Below are 17,219 nucleotides of genomic sequence, written 5' to 3'. Positions count from 1 at the left end.
AAGGATAGATTAATAAAATTGAAATTAAGAAAACTATTGAACTAATAAATAAAACTAATAGTTAGCTTTATGAAAAAACCAACAAAATTGATAAACCTTTGGTTAATTTGATTTAAAAGAAAGAATAAAATCAAATTACCAATATCAAAAATGAAAAGGGTGAACTCACCTCCAGTGAGGAGGAAATTAAAACAATAATTAGAAGTTACTTTGCCCAATTGTATGCCCATAAATCTGACAATCTAAATGAGATGGATGATTATTTTAAAAAATATAAATTCCCCAGATTAACAGAAGAGGAAGTTGATGTAACTCCATCTCAGAAAAAGAAATTGAACAATCCATCAATGAACTCCCTAGGAAAAAATCTTCAGGGTCTGATGGATTTACAAGTGAATTCTATCAAACATTTAAACAACAGTTAATTCCACTACTATATAGACTATCTGGGAGAATTGGTGGAGTCCTACCAAATTCTTTTTATGATACAAATATGGTTCTGACATCTAAACAAGGAAGAGCCAAAACAGAGAAAGAAAATTATAGACCAATTTCTCTCATGAATATAGATGCAAAAATTTTAAATAAGACATTAGCAAATAGAATACAGCAATTTATCACGGGAATAATACATTATGATCAGGTAGGATTTATACCAGGAATGCAGGGCTGGTTCAATATTAAGAAAACTATCCTAATATTGATACATTAGGGGATATTAGGGGAGGCTAACAAACATATTCTATATGTTTGATACAAGATGGAGGGTCATTAAGACAGTCAAAAATTCACAGAAGGAAGCACAGATAAGCAGAGTGGTTTTGAAAACAATGTGTAATATTTATTATATACGTTTTTTAAAAGAAAAGTAAGCTGTATGAAATGGAAATCATAGAACTTTTTATAGTCCACTTTCAAATGCGTCTTGTCAAACTGGGCTTTGGTGCATGCCCAGACTACCTAAAATAGCCTCACTCACATGGGAGATGCTTAAGACCTATGGCTGGGGGAAACAGGAGAATAAGAGCATGTGCTACAGGAGCACAGCAAGATAACGGGATGGGGCGGGGGGGAATCTTCCCTTGGACTGTATCATCCTGTTTATTTTTTCGGCGGAGGAGAAGTCGTGGACGCACGATTTTCCGCCCTCTGCAGGATATCATTCTACTTGACAACCCTGCCCGCATCTCTGAGTGGTGACTGGGCTCCCCCTCAGTCACATCCCGATGAGCCGGTCCAGTTCTACGGCTCCCTCCGAGCCTCGCCATTGGCTCGTCCCGGAGGCTGAGTCCCTGGAGCGCATCCGGACGGGAAAGTGGGCCGTGAGCTGCGGCCCAGGTTTGGCGGGCCTCTGGGACCGACTGCGTTGGAGGTTGTTCGTTTCCTTTTTCCAGGGAGCCGGGTAAGGGCCTCTGGAGAGGCAGGGCTTAGTTTAGAGTCAGGGTCAGGGTCTGGGTCACGGTCAGGGGAAGCGGGGCGGGCGCTTGTGCATCATTTCTTCTCGACTCCCTTTCGCTGCCCGGGGTGAGGGACCGGGGAGGTGGTTTAAAGCCGGGTTGCCCAAATGGGGTGTGCCCTGCCCATCCAGGCAGAGCCTTAGCTTTACACGAGCTTCTTAGGCCGGGGGAAACATTGTCACGGTGCAGGCCAGCACCATCCCCACCCCGCCCAGCTGTGGGTAAGTGAAGGCCACCCGGGTGACCTTGGGCAACCTCTCAGGGACTTGGTTTCCTAATCTGTAAAACAAAGGGGTTATTTTCAGTGGGGTTTGGAGTGCCTTCCAGGTAATATATAATGGTAACAATAATGAATAATATATAATGTTATTTGCTACATAAGTAAAATAACTACGTAAGTGCTACTTTTTATGTAGCACCTTAAGGATTGCAGAATGCTGTCCATATATACACAGACGAACACACTCATGTATCTAGGAGATTCCGCATCTACCTTTGAAGTGTAGGGATGCCTCACTGGAACTATTCAAGGAAAGGGTGGATAACCAGGATTATAGTGGTGGATTCCTGATTGTTCTAAGAGGTTGGTCTGGACACAGGGGTGGGGAACCTGTGACCTTCTAGGTCCTTAAATGCAGCCTTTTGACTGAATCCAAATATTACAGTTTTATTTGGATTCAGTCTTAAGGCTGCACTTAAGGACCTAGGCAGCCACATGTGGCCCTAAGGCTGCAGATTCTCCACCCCTGGTCCCAAGGTCTCTCTGATTCTTAATACTGTATGACTTGCTCAGGATCACACAGGAAGGGTGTGGCAGAGGTAGGACAAAAACAAGTTTTTATACTACAATTACATATCTCCCCTGCTAATAGCTCACATTTGTAGAGGTTCTTGAGTTTACAAAGCATTTTCTAGCGTGAAAACAAAAACTCTGCATTGCTGGTTTAATGTCTTTTCCCACTGCTATAGTGCTTCCATGAACTACACATCAAGAATATGTACTTAAATAACAAAACATATCACGTGTAAGTGGGATATCTATAAACGCTCTTGTCTATGTTGAGCCCTTGAACACTGTAAGGCTTACAATTCATGAGATTTTAAGTTTGAATAGATACTAGTTTATCTAGTACAGCTTCCTTATTTTACAGATTAGGAAATTTAGTGAGGAGATTTATCTGAGGTTACATAGCTAATAAGTAGTTGAATCAGGATGTTATTTGTTATCTGACTCTAAAGCGATTGTTTTTTCTTTTCCCTCATTCCTTATAACAGTTACATGAAAGATATCCTATTAAGCTGTTAGTACTGGAAAGACAAAGTGGGTGAAGAGTGAATTTTGCAGAAAACCAGGTAAGCCAGGAATGTTGAGGGAGCTAGAGGCCTCAGATGAAGAGCCCAAGTACAATATTGGTAGGACTAATGTGATGAAAGCATGTTTCTTCAGAGAAAGATATGAATGAACAAAACTCAATAAACTCTGAGAAGGTTTTGAATGTTTGACATCTGTTGTCAGTCCATAAATATTTATTAAACACTCGCTTATGTGCCAGGTACTATACTAAACTCTAGTTAAACAATTGTTAAAGATATATACACACAGACATATATGTACACATATATTGCACATATTCTTTGTTATGTAAATATCAGGATGTGGTTAAAAAACAGCGTGATGTAGTTGGTTCATATTTGAAAGTAAAATAAAGTTTTAATACAACAACAAGTTATACATGATTTTTGTGATTTTAGCCATTTTCCCTTGCTTATTTTTCCCTTATAAAAGGCAACTTCTCATATGGGGAAAATATTAACTGTAGTTATTTTTACCTCATCCTGTTATACATGTGTATGTGAATGCACTTAATACTCCAGTCATCTTTCCTCTTCTTTTCTCCATAAGCTCTTCCCTTTGTGGGTAGGACTCACTCTTATATAGCTGTGAATTTGGATTTTGGAGACGTGGGTTTGAATCCTATCTCTCATACTAGCAGTTTGTCCGTGGACAAGTTACCTGACCTCAGTTTCCTTATTTGCAAAATGGAACAAAAATACTCATACTATCTACTTCATAAAATTATGACTCCAGGAAAGTTGCTTTGTAGAGTTGAAAGCTTTCTATAAAAATTGGCCAAAGAGAGATGCAAACCAAGATGTCACAAAACATACAATCTGTCTCCCAAATGCCCTGTGCACTAAAGATGTCTTCAGGTGGATGCTGTAAGACCATTTGTCAAACATTAAAGGGGGGCTTTATGCCTCAGATGGGATGCTCTAATTGTTTAGTCTAGATTCCCTTTTTTTCTGTTGGAAACTAGCACTGGGGTCTTGAAAGTTTGGGAGTGTGACAACAAGCAGTTACTAAGTAGGGAGAGCTGAGACAAAAGTCAAAGAGGCCAACATTTATTCCATGCTCACTCATGTAGAAAGGGATACTAAGCATAAAACAATTACAAATGAACCACTAATAAATATGGTGCAAACAGAATATGTAAATACTGAAATACAGCTTACATAGGAGAAACATATTTACATTTCACATGACTGCTGATGGAGGAGTTTAAACAGGAGAATTCACAAAAAGGGGCCTGACTGTGGCAAATGAACATAACATGGTCCTAGAATACAGGTTTGGGATGGTAACCGAGACCCTAACCCAGCCTAAAAGGATCCTCTCCTATTCCTCTGTGCTAAGTGAGAAAGTCTCAGTAGTTGACCGGTAGTTTTTAATTTAAATCAAAAACTTCCTTTAGGTTGTATTTGGTAATGATATAGGAGGGAAAGCACTGGACTTGAAGTCTAGAGGATTGGATTCTAGTCCTAGCTCTGTTACCTACTGTGTGACCTTGAGTAATTTGACTAATCTCTCCTGGCCTCAGTTTTCTCATCTGTAAAATGAAGAGTCTAGACTAGATAACTCCTAAAATCCTTTCCAGCTCTTATATTCTGGCATCCCTCTTGAGTAGGAACAAGGCTTTTTGTAGGGTTTTTTTGGTATCCCACCTCCTATGAACCCAGAGGAAAATACTTTTTATTACACTGGGTTTTTTGTATCCCACCTCCTGCAAACACAGAGATTAATGCTTTTATTACATTATACACTTGAGTTCAACAAATAGTCAAGTGTATATTGCATGCAGGGGACCATGCTAGGTATTGGTCATGATTCTGAAGTAACTGACTTACTCTCTGTTCTCAGGGAACTTAGAGACTCCTAACTCTGTGACCATGTCCCTGACTTTGTGACCAGTTCACCTTTTTGAGCCTGTTACTCATCAATAGTAATAATAATATTTAAACAACTTACCTCATAGGATATGAGGAAAATGATTTGTGAAGTGTAGAGCCTCTATATAAATGTGAACTATTAGGAGGGGAGATAAGTCAAGTAATTGTAGTATAAAATAGAAGAGAAACAATGTTTGATACATATTACCAGAGTGTTATAAATGCCAGTAGCATAAAGAGATCACTACTGATTCATGGGCTCACAAATATAAAATTCATGGGATCACAATTTAAATTTAGGGAACTTAAGGCCTTTTAGTTCAGTCTTTATTTTACAGTTTGTTCATGGTCACAGATTGAAAGCAGCAGAATTGAGATTTGAACCTTAATTCTCTGACTGTAATTTCATTGTTCTTTCTGATACACCACACTACAGGGGAATAGAAAAAGATTCACTGAGGAACAGGCATTTAAACAAACACTTATTATTTTAATGAGAACCTCAAAGACTTGATAGGTATTGGCTAGGGATAGGGACAGACTTGAAAGTATTTTACTGGATCTTTCCCTTCCAAGACCCTCAAAATAAAGATCATCTAGTCCATCCTCTTTCCTACTGATAGAAATACATTGCACAGCAGCCATCTTAACCATGTAGACATCCATAGAGGATGATTCGGACACCTGCTGAAGTAGTAATGTATTTCAATTTTTGGCAGTTTCCCATGTTGGGAAGTACTTCATTATATTTTACTTCAATCACTCTTGCTACAACTTCAATACATTTTTTTTTCCATTTCAAAGGAGATGGAGAATAGCCGATTATCATCTTCCCTGAAATGAGAGTTAGGCTTGTAAAGTTCAGAATTGAAAGTGATTCAAGAAAGAATCGTGTCAAGCACCTTTTGATAGATTGAGGAAACTGAAACCTGGAGGTATCAAGTAACTTGTTCAAAGTCACTCAGGTAGTAAATAGTAGTGTTAGGATTTGAGCTAAGGTCTTCTGACTCATACATCATGTTCTTTCCACTGTACAATTTTGTCTTCTTTTCACGTAATTGATCTGAGATCTTCTCTTTTACAAGTCAAATAATACCAGTTTCTTTGCTATTTATATATCCTTTTGTTATATTTGTTTCTCTCATCTCATTTCTTTCTCAAATTATCCTAATTCTTCTTATTGTGTAGAGCCCTGAACTTGAGTCAGTAGCTTAGTTAGGACTCTATATCAGTCCTAAAAAAAAACTTTAGGGGTTTTAAAAATGCATTTTATGGATCGTATTTTTAATTGTGGGCTTTCTTCTTGCACTGCTGTAGTCTCTCCTTGAAATGCAAACTTATTTTATCATTAACCAAAGACTGATGTAACTAAACAGGCAGATTAGCAGTAAAGAAGTCACATGGTGAATTATGTTACTGAATAGCAATGATTTTGGATTAACTTCATCATATGACTTCCCAACTAGCATGACAAACTTTGAATTGACTATATTTTTATGCAGACACTTGTCTGATCCAGCTCCAGAAGATTCAGAATCAGGGAAAGCCTGTTGGAATTTTCATCTTACCATCTTACACCATAGGTCCACTTGTTCCAGTTTGCACCTTCTAGTCCTTTGGCATTTGAGCGATTGTGCTGGCTTCCACTAGAGGCCCTTTTTGTCTGCTTCTCTTCTGGTTCTGTTCTACCTTGAGGAGGATTCTTGGAAGATCACCTACCCTTGATGACCTGATTATCCTTTAGGCCTGAGATCAGTTATAAGAACAATTGCAGGAAGCAGTATGGAAGATCAGAATGCTGAGTAGAATAGTTCATCTCCAGCAGCTCCTGTTAGGCCAAAAAATAAAACCAAACCCATAAAAACCACCCGGACTGGGTTGAGGGCAGAGGAGGCTTTGGAGTTGAGGAGTCACTACTTTTTGCTCTCAACCAGTTTGTTTTGTGCAGAAAAGAATAGTGTATAATATTACTAGGGCTTTTGCCATGGGAAAGTTTTGGTTCCTCATCTTCGAGGTTTTGTCTTGAGCATGGCATATCTGCTGGCTCTCCTGTAGTTACCTCTTTTCTTCCACATATTTTCTGCTTTTTGGTCTTCTGAATCCTTCGTATCATCATTGGCCTATTTTCTCTATTCTCAAGTATAATCCCAGTTGGGACAAATTTGAGCAGATATCAGAGAGAGTCTTTTCTTCAAAATTTTTCTGCTTTCTGGGCCCCTTCTCTACTATTCAACCATCTTTTTTAGAGTCAAGATGTCAAAGAAAGAAATGAATTCTATAAGAAGCAGAGAGTATTAGACTCAGTTAAAGCAATTGCTTCAATACGTTATTGGGAAGTTTTCTCCATAACCAACACAGTATCCAGATTGTCATTGGTTTAACCCAGGTCATTTTTGTGACTCAAAAGAAGCCCAGAGGCTGTTGTCCTAAATATAAGATCAGTGTAGCCTCCCACCCTGACACCCATGGCTGAGAGACACAGCCCCCTAGGACTCCACCTTTCTCATATTAGAATGACTTGTAGAACAGAAGCACTATCCCTGTAACTATGACAAAAAGCATCAGCTTGAAGAATCTGGGGGACCTGTCACCAGGATTTTGGAGCCTTACAGAAAGCCTAGTGAGGCTCCTCTGGCCCTGTAAGATGGTAGCACTCAGCCCAGGGCTGTGAGCCAGGTGCTGCCACAAATGTGCTATCTGTACATCTTCCTGAAGATCTTTTTGCATTTTGAGGCTCAGGAAAATGGGGAGATCCTTTCTGCTGTGCTTTTCTCAGAGAGCTTAGCCCTGCAGCTCTCTACCACCACTTCCATTAGCTTTCCATACTACTAGGAAAAGTGTAGTGTCTAACCAACCCTGGCCCAGCTAGCCATCATTTGCTTGCCTTACCCACCCTCTAGAATAGGGGTGGAGAACCTGCAGCCTGATGCCTTTGGTTTCAGTCAAAGGGCTGCACTTGAGGACCTAGAGGGCCACATGTGGCCTCAAGGCCACAGGTTCCCCACCCTTGCTCTAGAGCCTATTTGACTGAATACATATTTGACTTCCAAAACAACCCTGTCATCCTAGACCAGTGACTTTCCCTGAAGATGGAGAGCATTAAGCTTTTCAAAGAACAAGCTAGAGAACTTTTCCAACAGTGGCCCACCATCCTTGATCTTTTTGCTTTGACCATGACCCTGGGGATGGCAGTAGTCAATTGGAAAAGAAGGTCTTTGCTAGCCCTGTTTTCTTTAGCTAGCCTAAGTGTTTAGGGCCTGGAGAGACTAGAGGATGTGGAAACTGTTCATCTACTCCTGCTAATCCAGAGAGCTCAGAGCATTCACCATTCTAGTCCCATTCCACTCACACACACACCCATTTCTACACCCTCTGAGACCTGAAGTCTCTGAGAGTCGTGCCCTCTGGTGGGGACACAGCTAGAATTTTATGCCCATTTGATGAAAATTTGGGACGGCTTTCAGACCCCTGGAAGATCTCCATGCTCAATCAGAAAACTGTCAGTTTTCTTTTCAGTCATTTAAAAATTACAATTTCATTTTCCATATGTGAGTAAAAATGTTTGTTCATTCTTGTGTGATTATTATTATTTCATAGGATCAGAGTCGACATCTTACATTATGCTTTTTTTCAAGCATATACCTACCAAGCCATTTCAACATCGTATAAGAGGTGTTTTATAGAGAAGGAAGGTCCTTTGCATGATAAGAAAAATAGGTGCAGGCCAACAAAACATTTCTCAAAATTACTTTCAAGTCTTCTAGAAAGGATGCTAAAATGTACCAGTTTAAAAGGGAAGGGAAAATATGTAACCCTGACCTAAAAATCTTTAAGGCTATATTTACCCATTACTGTCTTCATGGACCCACAGAGTTGCAAAGGATTATGCTCAGATTGTTGAGTGTAGCTAAGTAGTATGCATTGGGGGCTACCCTCATTCCCACAGTATCTCCTCCATCAACCTGCCCCATAAGATTCATTCCATCATGGTCAATTGAATCTAAAGAGTTTTTACTGTTTCCTACTGTGTACAAGGAACTACACAAATGAATGAAATGTAGTTCTTGATATCAGGGAGCTTGTAGCTTAATGAGGAGGGACAGAATATGACAAATATAAATGAAATTAGCAAAATAGACAGAGAAGATCATAGAGCACTCCCGCCAAAACGACCACGAGAAGCAGGAAGGACAAGGGCTATCCCTGTCTTTACTGATGAGAATACTGGAGTTAAGAAAAAAGACTTGCTCCCCAACTCGTGGAGAGGGACCCAGTATTTAAACTCAAGGGTCAGTTCCAAATCAAGTGCTTTTTTTGCTACCCCACAGTGCAGCCTGAAAGGAAAGCATCTAATAGAGTGAAATAAGACAACAGGTTAAGATACTAGTGTTTTATGAGGCCTGTTAAATTGGAAAGACCTCAACTGGAAGAAGTAACAGAAAAAAATATTCACATGTTAATGTGAATTATATTACTCAACTGAGAGAAGCCCTAAAATGATGGATCACTAGACAGGTAAATTTTGATGAGTGAATTAAGGAAAGACAGAAAGTTGGAGATTTCTCAGGAAGATCAGTCCAGATGGGCTGCCAAAGTATGGAGCTCTGAATAGCATGCTGAGATTTGGGGCATCTGGTGTAGGAGACAAAGGGGGAAAGAAGGGGTGAAAAATGAGATGGGGTGGTGGTCCAAAGGCCTTCACAGCTTGATCCTTGCCCAATTTAACTAAGAGCTTAAGAAAAATAGCCTTGGGGTTGCATGTCCCTTTCCTCTTTCATAGATTGTCTGAGCTAAAATGTGTTTGAAGGATCATCCAGTCAGTTCCCTCATTTTACATGTGAAGAAACAGAGCTAAAGCTGAGAAAGATGGAGTGATTTCCTCTAGTTGTCACAGTGAACTCAAGGCAGAGTTGGTTTAACACTACTAGACACACTCAAATCAGAGCTCTTCTCACTACACTAAATGAGTTCTAATGGGCTGATAGGGCCAGACTCTACCTTTCAAGTCCTTCAACCCATTCTATTCCCACAGTATCTGTCTTCTCAAAGCCATGTATTATTTTTTCATTATAGAGCCAGATTCATTTTATATTTTGAATATTGGCCTAAGAATTACTCAGATACTTAGTTTATAGAAAGCGGTGTGTGTCTATGCTTTTATTCATGTGTGTATACCCATGTTCAATGCCTGTGACCAACAGCATGACATAGTGAAAGAACATAGGATTTGGAACCAGAAGACCTGGGTTTGAATACCTGCTTTGCTCTTTACTACTTACTATGTGATCTTGGGCCAGTTTCCTCATGAGTGCATCTCTTCTGTAATTAGGGGGTTGTTCTAGATCAACAGTTCTTAAGCTTTTTGGTCTCTGGATGCCTTCACACTTAAAAATTATTGAAGAATTGCCCAAGGAGCTTTTATTTTGTGGGTTGTATTTATCAATATTTATATTAGAAAAAAAGGCCTTTGTATTATTCAGCAAATAGTTTTGACCCAGATGATCCCCTGGGAGGGTTTTAGGAACCCCCAGGAGTCCCCAAAAAACACTGAGAACCTCTAGGATAGATGATATCGAAAACTCATTGCAACTCTAAAACCAATAATCATACGTATGTCATTTTCTTAGTGCCCTTTCCCCAAGGGCACTATGACTTCCTTCCTTCCTTCCTTCCTTCCTTCCTTCCTTCTTTCCTTCCTCCCTCCCTCCCTCCCCTCCTTCTCTCCTTCCCTCACCCCTTCTCTCCTTCCCTGCCTCCCTCCCTTTCTCATACCCTCTCTTCCTTTCTGCAAAGTACTGTCCTGAACTCTAGGGACACATATAAAAAAAGTCAGACACTGCTCTCCAGGAGCTCACATTGTAAGGGGGAGACAACACATATGGAACATTTCATTTGCAAATCAGTTGGAAAAGGTCCCATGGTTTCAAGGCCACAGCTAAGCAACTGGTAATTAATGCCTCTTCTTTGATGTCATTTCCTCTGATAAAATCATATTCACTTATGGACCGGAAGCATTTCTATTACAAAGCCTCTTGATGTCCATCAGGTTCTGAGGGAGATTGTTTTAGCATTTGGGGATGGTAGGCCTTGCCTCCCACAGTGGCTGTGGTGGCTGGGCCCGAAGCAGAGCCCACAGTTGTTTAAGGGTAGTCTCCACACCCAGGACTCCTGCACTTGTCCTCTCTTTGGGTGGGCCTCTTTTCCCCTCAATAGTGGCTGGAGGGGTTAGTTAGGAAGCAGTTCTGGTGGCATGGGGAACACTGCTATTCCCAGTGCTTTTGGGTTTAGCATCTTGGCTGTTTTCATCAGGGTTTGAGTGGAGATGATGGTTAAGGTAGTGATGATGGCTTGATTGCCTAGAAAAGGGTTGGGGCACCTGTGACCTCAAGGCCACTTATGGCCTTCTAGGTCTTGGATGAGGCCTTTTGACTAAGTCCAATTTTTACAGAACAAATCCTTTTATTAAGGGGAATTGTTCTGTGAAGTTTGGATTTAGTCAAAGGGCCACACTTGAGGACCTAGAGGGCCCCATGTGACCTTGAGGCTGTAGGTTCCCCATCCCTGGCCTGGAACATGTCTCCTCCTTTCTCTCACTCAGGGTTCATTGCTGTTTCAGCTAGGCTGACTTGCCTCTCCTATGGATGGCTATTCAGGAAGGAAATCCTGTCAAAAGAAAGGGGCTGAAGGGTTTCCTAGGAATATGAGGGACACCCACCCACCCATGGCTCTGCAGAGTATCTGCCTTTATCTCAGGTGGTTATGAGATAGCTCATTCTTCCAGATGTTAGTTGTTCCCCTTGCTGGCAGAACAAAAATACCATTGTGGGCTCTGTACTTCAGGTAGGAAAACTGAGACTTAGTGAAGGAACTAGACCAGTTCTCCAAGTATAAGTTCCCTAATAGAAGGGATTTAAGGGACAATCCATTCACTTTGTACATGAGGAAGCAAGAGGTTTTGAAGACTTTTACTTTTCATCATACTGTTTTTCCTTGGATTATCTTGTGTGAAATAAGTAATCTCTGCATTGATCATTGTCTCCATTGTACAGAAAGTTGTTATTGTGTTTGTCCTTTGTTCTCAAGGAGGACCATCACATCAAGATGATGGCTTGACTTGCAGCTGACTTTGATTTGAGTGAAGGAGGGCTGTGCAAGATCACCAGCCTCACTTTCTTCTCTTGAGCCATCTGGGTCCAGTGGCCTGATATTCATCAAGATGACTGAAGATGGCCCTTTCAGGCTAATGTCTTATCACATTCGCACTTTGAGTGCCATTCCATGAATAGGTTTCTTTAGGTAGTTTCTAAAGGGATGGCCCCTTTAATAAAAAAAAAAAATCAAACTGGGAGGGGAAGACCCTCAGGGTTCCTGGGTAAAAGAGAAACAATTACTATTTAGTTGTTACAGAAAATAAAACAGGCTCCAAAAAGGAAAGTCTTCTACCCCTTGTCATACAGCTACCTAGATCCTTCTAGAATACTGTTCTTTGTATACAGAGATGCACTATTGTTTAACCATCAATGCATGTGTATTTTTAAGTTGCTTTTTAGGGGTAGATGGGTTTGTACCAATCTATCTAGGTACAATTGGGGCTACCAGTCTTTGACTGTGCAAAAACTAATTTGCCCATTCAAGAATTGAGTCTATGGCTCTGTCTGCCCTAATAGCACCATGAACTAACCATTTAGCTAATATGGGAATAATAACCAGGGTTTGTTGATTGCTGAAACCCTCTGTTACAATAATATTAATATAGTAATGATAATATTTTATATTATTATGTTTAATAATAATACAATAACAGTAATAACAACAATATTTATGAATTTGTATGCAAAAATTTTTTAAACACATTTTTACTATATGACTTCTTTTGTATGGAAAAACAACAATCAAAGGAAATGTTTGTTGTGGTGGTTTTCAACTTTTTTGTCTTAGTACTCCACTATACTCCTTAAAATTATTGAGGACACCCCCAAGAGCTTTTGTTTATGTGAATTACATCTATTAATATTCAGAAATTTAAACATCTTAGTATTATTATGAAAATACTCTTGATCTTATGAACTCCCTGAAAGGGTATCAGGGATTCCCAAGAGTCAACCACATTTTGAGCATTGTTTTTTTCTGATGGACTACTCTAACAAGCTATAGGTATATATGAGAATGCAGAAAAAGCAAACTCAGTTAAGAAACATCTACTTTAAAATAAATAATATATGGTAGAGACAACTGCAGCTCACAAGATATCTGCATAAACAATATAGGTGACATATAGTTCAGAGAATTAACTGCTACAAAGAAATATCAAAGAAATAGTAAAACAAGATAAAAGGTTCAGGATGTTTTAGCAGATGCACATCTGTTCTGGACTCAGGACAGTCCCCAGGTACTTTAGGTTTAAATCTGGAGCAAAATCGAGCTCTCATTGGTCATTCAGCAGTTAAAAAAGGAGATTTATTTAGCCATTGCAAAAGAAAGATATTCAACAAAGGTAGGCAACCTCAAGTTGACTCATATGAATGAAACTCTTGTCTAGGCTGCCCATCTGGATCTGCCAGTTAAGCAGCAGAATGCCCCTGGAGAGCCTCCGGACTTTGTATTTAGCTGACCATGCAGTGATGTCAACATCCTGAGCCAATCCAAACTCAATATCTTTTAAGAAAAAAAAAACTGTCTTGCCTTTCATGGAGTGAGAGCATATTGCTCCTATTGTAACGCTGTTCAGTATTTGTACTTCCTTGGCAAACTGTAACCTTTTACTTTGTACTTACTTAAAACCAAGATGGAGTTACTTAAGATTCAAATTTAGCTACTCCATTTCTGGCCTAAAGACAGTAACGGAGTTTACCTCCTTCAACAGGACTTGAAGCTCCTTAGTTAAACCCTCCTGAGAAGCAATTATTTTTTTCAGGAAAATAAACTACTAGCCAGGTCAGACCTGAAGGAGGAGAAGTGAGCTTTGGACTAGGTCTGCCCCTGACACTAACTTGCTGTATTACCATGGATGTATCACCTCATCTCCCTGTGCCTCAGCTTCCTCATCTGTAAAATGAAAGATAGAGATGGGTGATCTCTCAAATCCCTTCCAGGGCGAATACTTTTATGACTCCAAGGGCACAATAAACCAAAAATGTATAGAGAGTGAGGGAAAAACTGAAGAGTGGTAACATGGTTTCGTATGGCTTGTGTCTTCAGTTAAAAGAAATCACTTATTTTATGTTTTAGCTTTCTTTTAAAGTATAACTGACTTTTTCCTCACAGTGTTGGCGAATAATATTAGACTACCTTTAAGGATATTGAGAGCTAGTAGAATGAATCTGGAAAGACTCCATGGAAGAGGTGACCCTTTAGAAAGACCAAACTCAAATGTTTGTTTAGATTAGATGTAGGAATGGAGAGAGAAACATGTGCACAAGAGAGTGATTAAATCTGTTTAGTATGAGTTGTGTTGTTGTCATGGGCTATAAGGTGATTTAAGTAAGGGGAGTAGGTCAGCTAGTGGAGTCTTGCTGAAGAACTCATAGAGTAAGCATGTGTACTAAGGCCAGTGGTGTTGTCAGTGAGGGAAAGAGAGTTATAGATCTTCATTAACATCCCTATCAGCCCTTTGCCTCTGAGATTCTATACTGTTATTTGGGTGTGTCTAGCCCTTTATGTGTTCCTTGCTGGTATGGGAGGAGCTGGTTGCCTTGACAGAGGGCCTGGTTTCCATGGAGATTGGTATGGCTCACAAGGTGGTGACTGTTGTAATTAATAGCAGCACATCTTGCAAAGCGGCTGCAGTTGAAGATCAGCAGATTCCAAAACGCCTGGGGTGAGTGGCTCTTCCCAGCCAGCATCCTCTGAAGACATTCCTGATTCTTTGACCTGCCTTTGAGGCCCATCTGGCTTGCCAAGGTTAATGAAGTCACCAGGATAAGGGGGTCGCTGCTGAACCGAGGATTCCTATTTGGGCTCAGTCCGAGTGTGGCCCAATGTGCAGGGAATGTGGCCCATAAGTCAGCACTGAAGGAACAGTTTGGGACTTGTCTCTTTTAGTAGAGCTATTTGAATTTATCCAACCCTTAGTGAATATTTTTCCCTCCAGCCAGGTCAGCTTCTTTTTTATCTCTCCCTTTCATACTATGATTTATTCTTTCCTCCTGCCTTTAGCTCTTTCTATTCCCAGCCTGAAATATTCTTCCCCAGGTACCCTTCCCCCCAAGACATCAGCTATTTCAGCCCATATTGATCTCCATTTTCTAAAATCACATGTAGCACTTAGAGCCTGCATAACATATCCTAACTGTGAGGTGGCAGAGTTTTCTTTCCCATTTTGCAGATAAGAACCAAAGCCCAGAGAGGATGTGGTTTGTCCAAGCGAGCATCAGAGTTGAGTTTTGAAACTTCTGACCACATCTAATGCTCTTTCTGTCGCACCAAGTTGCTTCCGTAGTAGGTTTCAATAACATGTTGATTGTCTTCTTACCCCAGGGACCCGGAAACAGACTACCTGGGAGTTGGCCTACATCAAGTTGATTATTGATGCAAGGGACAGTGTACATGAGGAGCGACTATCTGAGCTGACCCTTGGATGAAGCCAGATCTCCACTGACTAACACTTTCCCCCGTTCACCCACCCATCGCTGGATAACCAGACCCCAGACAACTGAAGTCTTCTTAGGCTTCAGGTCATTGCTACCTACCCCTCATGGAGCCCCATGGGGAGAGAGCTGGAGAAGGTGATAGGGTGCGTATTACAGCCCAGATGCTTAAAGCCTGGTCAGGTGAATTTTCTCTGGAGTCCATCTTGTTGCTGAAACTTTGTGGTTTAGGGCTGGTGGACCTGGGCTGCCTAGGTGAATGTTTGGGGCTGGAGTGGTTGGACTTATCCGGTAATACCCTCACCCACCTGGGACCCCTGGCCTCCCTTCGGCAGCTAGCTGTACTTAATGTCTCTGCCAACCGTCTGACAGGGCTAGAACCCCTGGCTTCTTGTGAGAGCCTGCAGAGTCTCAATGTAGCTGGGAACTTATTGGCTGGAGTGGACCAACTGCAATGCCTGGCTGGACTGCAGCGGCTGGAATACCTGAGACTTCAGGACCCCTTGGCTCGGCTTAGCAACCCACTCTGCAACAGCCCTTCCTACAGGGCTGCAGTGGGGGAGCTGTTGCCTGGACTAAAGGTCATTGATGGGGAGCGAGTATCGGGTCAGGGCAGTGAATTCTACCAGCTGTGTCGAGACCTTGACAAATCCTTGCACCGGAGCCCAGAGCCTGTCTCTCTGCTTCCTCACTGTGAGGCCAAGCCATGGGTGGAACCCAGCTACTGGAAGCCACCACAGGTCCAGGGCAGCTCAATCCTGGAAGATGCATGCCGCCAGTTCCAGGACACGGTACAAGAATGCCAGGAGCTGAGCCAGAAAGCCGATGATAGTCTGGCCCAAGCAGAGGAGGCCCTTAGACCTGCCAGTGGGGACACAACTTCCTTTGTCTTCTAAGCCCAGCCATTCCCCTATGTTGGGAGGGGAGTGGCTGGAGAAGAGAGTCTCCCAGGTGCACCAGGCTTTGAAGAATGTATATGATCACAAACCTCATTACTGGCCCCCCAGGATCATATCCAGTTAGTTTTGTCCCCCTTATTTATGTTTCCTACACTCTCTCAAGGTAAATTAAATCTAGATCCTCATTCTTATGGAGATGTTATACTTGAATCCTCTTGCTTTCTGTTTATATAGAGAAACCAAGCATTCCAGGCCTCTTCCTGAGTGTCCTATGCCTCCCCTCCCCAACCCCACTCTCACAAGACTGATACCAAAAGAGCAAGTGCTTGCACCTAAGCTGATTCTCTGTCCTCCCCACTCCCATGGCCCCAGATAGAGGGTTGTGATGGGGTACTGGCTGCATATGTAAAGGCTTCTTGAAAAATAAAATATGCTGTCCTGGTAAGAAGTTCCTCTGTCTTCTTGGTACCTTATACCTATCTGCTTGCCTGCTTATAACACAGACCTGAGGGGAAGAAGGGAGTTGACTGTACCTTCTAAAGTTTCTGAGACAGAGGGTTACACATCTTGGGAGAGAGAGGTTAAGGGATGGAGGTGATGGAGAGAGCCTTCAGTTTCCAAGATTTTCGAAGAATTACCTATCTTTATTTTTTTTCTTTTTTTAGGCAGTTGGGGTTAAGTGATTTGCTCAGGGTCGCATAGCTAATGTCTGAGGCTGGATTTGAATTGTGACTCCAGGGTTGGTGCTCTATCCACTGCACCACCTAGCTGCCCCTTAGAATTACCTATCCAAAGTCATCCTTTAAAGCTCAGCTTAAGCCACAGCTCCTCGAACTCTTCTGAAACCAGTGAAATCTCTTACTGCTCACCTTCTCTGAAATTCTGCTAAAACTTAGGTAACCTGGAGAGCAGAGAGCATAATTATCTACTATTTTGTATAGTTCTGTCTTTAAATTACTACTTGTTGTTTTTTGGAATTACTCCTTCTTTTGGGAGATCTCTATATCTATAATGATTTTTGATACTGGTGTATGTTTTCTTATATTTAC

At 41.2% G+C, this 17,219-nt stretch overlaps 1 protein-coding gene across 5 annotated transcripts; it reads left to right on the top strand.

Annotated features, from left to right (window-relative positions):
* Positions 1 to 1,089: 1,089 nt before the first annotated feature.
* Positions 1,090 to 16,615, top strand: LRRC61 (leucine rich repeat containing 61). Of its 5 annotated transcripts, XM_072652322.1 has the most exons (3): positions 1,090 to 1,402; positions 2,733 to 2,810; positions 15,162 to 16,615. In XM_072652322.1, exon 3 carries the CDS (start codon positions 15,379 to 15,381, stop codon positions 16,165 to 16,167), a length of 789 nt encoding a protein of 262 aa, XP_072508423.1. In that variant the 5' UTR covers positions 1,090 to 1,402; positions 2,733 to 2,810; positions 15,162 to 15,378; the 3' UTR covers positions 16,168 to 16,615. The 5 variants fall into 5 exon arrangements, with proteins under 5 accessions (XP_072508423.1, XP_072508424.1, XP_072508427.1 ...); XM_072652323.1 differs by lacking the exon at positions 2,733 to 2,810 and having other exon boundaries at positions 1,112 to 1,402; XM_072652326.1 differs by lacking the exons at positions 1,090 to 1,402; positions 2,733 to 2,810 and adding an exon at positions 12,581 to 14,502.
* Positions 16,616 to 17,219: the final 604 nt, after the last annotated feature.

This window comes from Notamacropus eugenii, chromosome 3 (assembly GCF_028372415.1).
Source record: "Notamacropus eugenii isolate mMacEug1 chromosome 3, mMacEug1.pri_v2, whole genome shotgun sequence".
NCBI classification, from domain to species: domain Eukaryota; kingdom Metazoa; phylum Chordata; class Mammalia; order Diprotodontia; family Macropodidae; genus Notamacropus; species Notamacropus eugenii.
This window is presented reverse-complemented; position numbering and strand designations above follow the sequence as displayed.